This window comes from Triticum aestivum, chromosome 2B (genome assembly GCF_018294505.1).
Source record: "Triticum aestivum cultivar Chinese Spring chromosome 2B, IWGSC CS RefSeq v2.1, whole genome shotgun sequence".
NCBI classification, from domain to species: domain Eukaryota; kingdom Viridiplantae; phylum Streptophyta; class Magnoliopsida; order Poales; family Poaceae; genus Triticum; species Triticum aestivum.
In genome coordinates, this window is record NC_057798.1 from 799,548,362 (window position 1) to 799,556,127 (window position 7,766).

At 47.1% G+C, this 7,766-nt stretch overlaps 1 protein-coding gene across 1 annotated transcript; it reads right to left on the reverse strand.

Annotated features, from left to right (window-relative positions):
* Positions 1 to 36: 36 nt before the first annotated feature.
* Positions 37 to 6,456, reverse strand: LOC123047517 (PH, RCC1 and FYVE domains-containing protein 1). The gene is made up of 9 exons (XM_044471091.1): positions 6,106 to 6,456; positions 4,931 to 5,017; positions 4,595 to 4,684; positions 4,430 to 4,516; positions 4,217 to 4,342; positions 1,621 to 3,627; positions 1,386 to 1,532; positions 759 to 1,279; positions 37 to 634 (listed from the first exon to the last, which is right to left on the reverse strand). The coding sequence occupies exons 1-9, from the start codon at positions 6,133 to 6,135 to the stop codon at positions 517 to 519; spliced, it is 3,213 nt and encodes a 1,070-aa protein (XP_044327026.1). The 5' UTR covers positions 6,136 to 6,456; the 3' UTR covers positions 37 to 516.
* Positions 6,457 to 7,766: the final 1,310 nt, after the last annotated feature.

Here is a 7,766-nt window from a genome sequence, read left to right on the forward strand (position 1 = left end):
TGCAACACAACACGTACTCAAACAAGGAAAAGTTGATTCTCCAAACTTAGCAGATCATATCTAGACTGACTATTAGTACATCAGCATCACATACATTTGTCCATGCGGCTCTTACTCCGCAACGAATTCCACGACGATGCGCGGTTACAGGGCTCACATTCGGTTGACAACACCAGGTTGGGAGAGCTTTGGCTCATCCCTTTAATCTCAAGGAATATACATACAGGCTAGATAGCAGTATCATAGTCATAACTCGCTACTCACAAGAGCAAAGGCGCCACACACACCATTGCTCCTGCCATGCCATGTGCCAACCGCAGCATGGATCATGCTCCTTCTATACAACACCAGTGCAGAGTCCAGACAGGTACAACGCGCGCCGTGCCAACGAATGGCCTCAAGGAGCCGTGCACGTATGACCGATCGCCCAGACACGACGCAAGAACTCAGCATGCTTGCTGCACTGGCTTATGTTCGCCGCCGGTCTCAACATCTAGCAAAACATGGGTGCACACACTATGATGTCAATACTGAAGAGATCCGGTCGGTTTTCCGCAAGTTGTACTTGTCGTACACCTTTTCGTGGTTGTCGCTCCACCACGACTCCGCTTGATGCTCCGCGAACCTTCTCCGGCTGCCAGAAGAAAACAGTCACAGGTTAAGTTACTCAAAGACAGCTTCCAAACGATGGCATATCAGAACATGGGCTTATTCATTCAGTGATGCAAAGGATCGGTTCTAATCATGGAAACGCCTACCTGAACCGCACCCTTTTCAGCTCTTTAGTTCCATCATGAAGAGTAACCAGTGTCAGGTACACCCCAGGTTCAAACTGCTCTATCCACTCAGACTCAACCTGGTTACTGGGTGAACCGGAGCCTCTGGTGTTCCAGTCTTGCAGGTTTATCTGGAACCTTTCTGCTTCCCGCCGGTCAAAATCCTCTGATCTCGGACGATACCCCACCATCCCACTGTTCGTCCTCTGGTGTGTGGCTGGAAAATCTCTGCTTTTGTTGAAGTTTTCGAACATGTTCTCGTGTGGAGGCACCGTGTTATCACCGGGTTTACCTATTTGATGGGCTTGGGGAGGGAGCCCATTAGACCAAGCAGACGTGACAGAAGTCGGTGTCTGAGAATAATGAATGGCTACTGGCTCGTATCTCTTCTGGCCTTCTCTCCCAATTTCAGGAGAAACTACACCACCAGCAGGTAGATACGGGACCCGTGGCGGCTTCGCGTCAGAGTCTCCTGCAGGAAGCCTCTCAGCCATTTCTTTTACCTGTTGATTATTACATTGTATGGTTTTCACAGGTCACTAATGTGAAATGGTGCAAGGAAAACAAGAGACAAAAGTGGCACTAGAACATGCAGCCTCGAATTATCACCTGCGCCGTTAGTGATTTTATAACCTCTTTTGCGGCCTTCGATTTGGACGCCTCTTCAGCAGCAAGGGCCGCGGCCTCACTGGCTTTTGCCTCCGACTTCTTCAACTCGGCGTCTTGCAGTTCACGTTGCTGTCTCAAGCTATTAACCTGTACCATAGGCAAGCAAAATGACTCTTTTTCCCCTGTTCTCTGTAGTTATTACCAAAAATAAATAAAAGAATAGAACCAGGCATACCTCTTCTTTTAGTTTTTGAACCTCTTGCTTCAAAAGTTCGTTCGCATCTCTGAAACTCTCAAGGCTTCCTGAAGACAACGAGCTCGGAGAACTCAAGTACGGCATTCTTAAAAATTGTGACGTATATCTGGGGTCATTCGGGTATCCGTTTGTTACTGTAAAACCTGCATTGTGCAGGTCACCTGATCCGATGAACGGGACGTCATTCATCTGCAAAATTGCAGGGAACTGCGGCGAATGATCAGACCTTTTTGCCTGCTTTGCTGCCTTCACGTCCAAGCTCTTGATCATATCCGAACTGGTAGATGATGCAACTCTGCTTGCCTTTGTGTCCATTCTCTCAGCCTTGGTATCACCTGGTACGCGAGGTATATTGTTCCTGCTATAGCTGACACCAGAATCCATGACTTTACTTAGCTTCATATGACATGAATCGCACACACGGTATGGCTTTCCAGGATTAGGAGACAACGCCGCTCTTAGGGCCTTCTTTGAACTGCATGAATGACAGTGTACCAGGCCACAATGGTAACAGTTGTGTCGCTTTCGAGTGAAACCGAATGGCTGTCTGCATGCTGAGCACTGAGACTGCTCCATCCCTGACACCCATTTATGCTGACAAATTGCAGCTGTGAAGCCTGATCCACAAGCAATGCGCTTTACGGACCTATCCCTTAAAGCCTCCACAAGTGTAGGTACCTTGCGATCTGCAATATCGCCGTGGCCCAGTCTTCCATTTGCACCCTTACCCCATGTGTAAACTTCACCAGCATTTGTCAAAACTGCAACATGATAAGATCCACAAGCAACCTCCACAACACCACCGCCGCCGACCTTATCTTCAACTAGGCGTGCATACCTTCCATCATTATTGGGATTGCCAAGCTGTCCATACACAGAGCTCCCGACGGTAAACATGTGCCCTGAAGTTGTCAACCCAATCGTAAGAGTATGGCCACATGCCGACTTATGGAAGTTGTAGTCTATCAGTGAAGACACACAAGTTGGTTTGAGTTTTGAAGCCCTGTCACCATGCCCTAACCGATATTTGTCTCCATCTCCCCATGTAAATAGCTTTCCAGATGAAGCATTTGACTGTGTCATGATAACCTCAACAACAGCAGCACTATGCCACACCCCGCATGAAACAGAAATCGTCCGCAAACCCTTCAAAGACTCCACTTCCTTTGGATACGAGATAGTTTCCCGATTCCCATGACCTAGGGCTCCAAATGTGCCATCGCCAAATGTGTACAGCAGTCCAGAAGTGGTTATCAAAGCTGTATGCCATGTTCCGCAAGAGACAGTCGACACCTGAAGGCCTTCCAAAGGACCTGAAACCCTTTTGGGTATCCAGTGACTCACGGTACTACCATGGCCAAGGAGTCCTGCATTGTGGGTACCATCACCCCAGGTGTAAAGATCACCTGTTGCTGTAACAGCACAAGTATGGAACTCGCCACAAGCCATTATTTCGACGTTGCAGGTTGACAGTGACTCGAGTAGACGTGGCTGGAAAATGCTTGTACCAGTCCCATGACCAAGCCGCCCACTGCACTCTTCTCCCCATGTAAATACCTCTGCCTGTCTTGTAATTAGTGCAGCATGCTTCACACCACAAGCCACATAACTGACATCAAGCATTACATTTGACTCCAGGGGCTTCGGTACAAGGATATCAGTGGTTGCACCAGGGGAGAGTGTGTTTCCATCAGACCCTGATACTGAAGCAGTGTCGCACATGACTTCTCCCCAGACATAAACATCCCCAAACGATTCAGAATCCTCGCCGCCAGAACCATGGCTGGATGTGCTGAGAGCACTGGAGACACTGACTCGAATGTCTGATGAAGACACACTTTTCACTTGCATATCTGACACATCTGTTCTTTCTGAATATGCATATTCTCCAGAAGAACGGTCCTTGGAATTTGCTGAGCTCAACTTGTTCTCGAGGGAATCAGTGGTAAATGTGGAGCTACTGCTTAGGCTACTTTCTCTGCCACACTGAAACAGAAGGCCAGCATATCATATTGTAAAGGTCTGGTTCATCTATTTTGTACAGGACTGGCAGCTGGACAATGCACTTGAAAGCAGATAAAGAACGAGTTCATGGTTTCGCATATCACACAAGAGCAATTTTGATAATGGACTAGCATAGGTACAATTATGCTACTCGCAGCCAAAATAGCATCAAACAAAAAGTGGCAATAGAGCAAGCAAGCAACATTGGCAGAATCATCAGAATTGTGCTGTTGCTGTTATGAGGTACTTTTAGACGTTATGCTAATTCTCCCATGTCAAACTACATGTTAGTATATGAACTGCGTGTGGGAAATTGTGGACAATAGTCAACATAAATATACTAGACATAAAAGGTTGATACCAGACCAATAGTCAATCATGGAGAAGGAACTAGTTATAATAGAACTGAATCAGATGCAAAACAAAATCTGATACTTTTGCTTGAAAAGATAGCAGCACCTCGAATGATATGAAATCATCACTCAAGCAATGTTAATTAATATAAACAGTGCTTAGTAATGAAATAAGAGAACATGCGTAAAAATGAGCTATGTCGAAGCAGAGAACTTACATCAAAAGAAAGGGCACTACTGCGCATTTCGTCCGTGTGTTGGGGTTGGGATCTGTGCTTGCCTGGAGATACCAATGCACTGAGGCATGTAAACCACACCTGTGTTTCAACCTTATCCTTGCAGATCTAGGAAACAAGATCAAAATTAGTTAGGTGACATTTATTCAGAAATGGAAGAGAAAGAGTAGGTCAGACTGGTTTTCATCACAATACCAGATCGAGTGATCGCTTGCCATCTTTATATACGAGAGAGAAGGATAAATGGTCCTTCTCGGGGAGCAGAAAACGTTGAAAAACCAGCTGAAAAGAACAACAGGTGTTGGGACAGCAAAAAGACTTTGAAAGTATAATATGACCATACTGTTCAGAATGTCTTACAGTTCTTTGTCCTGAGAGAACTCTGGACACAGAAGCTAGTTTTAAACTTTTCTCTTGGTTGCTTGAGACCCAAATAAGAGTCGATTCATCCTGTGCAGCATAGAGAACAAATCAATCAGGTACATATAATAACTGCAAACTGAATTTATGTTGTTCTCAGTTCTTGTGACGCAAATTTTCCAATGGTTGGCGTTTTTAAGGCATTTGTGCTCCAGTTCCATGAACCAAACGTGAAAGGAAGGCCATCCGAGACCATGACAAATCTAGTTCAAGCCATAAAATTCAAACAGAGAAAGAGAAACAGAACTTCTGCAGCATCTGCAGAAATGAACTTACAGTTGACAGCCTGAAGGGAGTAAACTTTGGCTTCCCTTTGCGCCCATACTTAAGCAGCTGGGTGCCTTTCTTCAAAGCGATAAGCGCCTGCCAGATCGACCGACAAGGATGAACAACAGAACTGTTAGGTACAGTAATTGGTGCATAGCAATAGCATAGCATAGGTAAAACTTTAAAAAAGAAAAAGATCCATGGGGCTTCAGAAAAATTCCTAGGGATGAATAATTCGCACTTCGCAGTCCAAAGTTTGATAAGACCAATGCAATGGGAAAGTTCCATGTGTTCTTTTGTCCATTTCCCTCAAAACAAAACTAACAAATGGGAAATGCTTGTCTGTAGCTCTGTTTTATTCACTGTATTGTTATACCTATGCTGTCACATGGGGAAGCACTGCTACAGATGAAGACAATGTATAGCATGCTTTGCCACCCTCATGAACCAGTTACTGAGAATATATGTATGTGCAGAAGGGGAGGTAAAAATAGCAAGAATGTTTTCGTGACCAACAGAGGTGTAGAACACAAGCAGCCTACTATTAACAGTGGTAAGGTAACATTGCCACATTGGGAGGTGTTAACAGACCAGATAGCAGAACTGCTCTGCTCCTAACATTGGGAGTACTACTACTACTAACAGAAACAGAGAGCAACATTGACATACTAGTATTAATTATTATAAGTTTTTCAGCAATGGATGTTCAACTACTTCCATATGCTTTCAGAAGATTTTTAACCCTGCCTGAAGAACTAGGGCGGTGTTCATGTTCAGAGACGGGATTATTAGAAGAGGGCACCCCCGGACTGCTGCCTGAAAATGCAATGGCAGAGAAGAATTTACAGAGCAGGACGGAATCACACGCACTCCCCTGCTCTGGCGCCCGACCTGAAATGATAAAACTCGCTCGGCTGGGATCCCCAGCCCCTATTGACTGAATCCAGATGCAAGCAAAGGCATGGCTGCCCATACTCCCCCACCCACGGCGTCATCGTTGGTATGGAACTAGTACTGCTGTTCCGGTGGGGGCTGGCATTTCCACCAACAAAATCCCAGCAATGGAGCTCGCTCCTCCCCACCCTCCGACCGACGTTGGCAGTAACTTTGCAGGCAAGCGGAAGCGCAGCACATAAAAGGGAGAGAAGTGGGGGGAGGGGAGGGCGGCGGACGGACGGACGGACCTTGTCGATGTCGACGACGGGATCTGCCATTCGGCGGGGACGGGCGTCATGGGGCTTCTCCGGCTCCGCGTCGGGCTCTCATGGGGTCCTCCTCTCCTCGGTCGGTTCCCGCCGGCGGAGGGTAGGTGGCGGCGGCGACGGCAGGGGGGAGGGGGAGGTGCTGGCGGTGGTGGTGGAGGAGGAGTGGTGTGGTGGGGGGTCCGTCGTGCGAGGAGGGAAGGGAGCCCGGCTGCTTAAAGAAATGGGCTTTGACGCCAGCCAAGCCAAGCCACCTCGGCCTCGCCAATGGCAACCGGGGAGAGGACCGGGGACGGGGAGGGTGGTGGAGTTACCGGAGCGGAGACGACTGGACTGGGGGCCGGGTGAAAGGGGGGAGGTGGGGGGGATGATTTGAGACTTTTCACCAAAGCGAAAGAGGGGGAAACAAAGGTAAAAACCCAAGGAAACCGGCGGCGGCAGGACAGTGATTGGCTTGATTGATTGCACAATCATCAAGACACACCTACGTACTCCCTCTCGTCTTTCCGGTCTGCGTATAAGTTTTGTCCGAAGTCAGAGTATCTTTGATTATACCGAATTCATAGAAAAAACAACCGACAGTCACGATACCAAATCAGTATTGATATTCATTATGAAATGTAGTTTCATGTTATAGACATTTGGTATTGTAAATGGTTGATATTCTTTTTAATATAAAATTGGTCAAATTAGATTTGACGCAGATCGAGTACGCGGAGTAAAGAGTCCGAAGGAAGTACCAAGTCGTACTAGCAACGTGCACGGCCATTTTATTGCCGCCCCAAGTACGTCTAATCTCTACTACTTACCTAGAAGAAACGGAGTGTTTTGTTTTCCCTCTTGCGTTTCCCTCTTCGTCCAACTCTGTCGTACGAGTCCCCCTCCCCTCCAGCGATTTTCTTTTCTCCCTCCACCGGTTTTCTCCCCACCGGTTTTCTTCCTACCGATTTTCTTTTCTCCCTCTTCTATCTTTGGTAAACAAATAATCACATATGGTACCCAAGCGCAATCGACCCAAACGCAGTCAATTCATGCATGGCAATCAATTCATTCATGACGTGATCAATCTCCTCCCTTCTTTCAATCAAACGGTGATCAATCTCCTTCCTTCTTTCAATCACTTCCTTTCTTCTATCACCATGTTTTACCCGGCGCCAGTGAAAATGAATCTCTAGGCCGCTGCATATATCTCTTTCTTCTATCTCTGACCGATCCTGCATATATCTCTTTCTTCTATTTCTGGCCAATCATTTGTGTGCATATATCTCTTTCTTCTCTCTCTGGCCGATCCTTTGTGGGCACGTTCATCAGTTGTGGAAGAGAACATGTATACGTCGGTGAAACGCCGGCAGCCGGGACGGGCTCACTGGTGTAAAGCACCTCAAGGCCGTCCTCCTGGTGACGTTGCGCCACGGCCGCCGTTGCCTCCGCGCTCCGTTCGCCATGTCCGTCGCACCCGCCGAGGTGAGCTCCTTGCATTCACGCATTAGCAACAGGCGGATCAGCTTCTACATGCGCTTTACAAAGTGTTAAGTGAGAGCTCCTTTTCTAAATTGCCATCTACTTACTGGAATTCTCACAAATAGAAGTGCAGTCAGAAGGTAACAAGGATGGTATGGTGTGTCTCCATTCACATGGTGTGC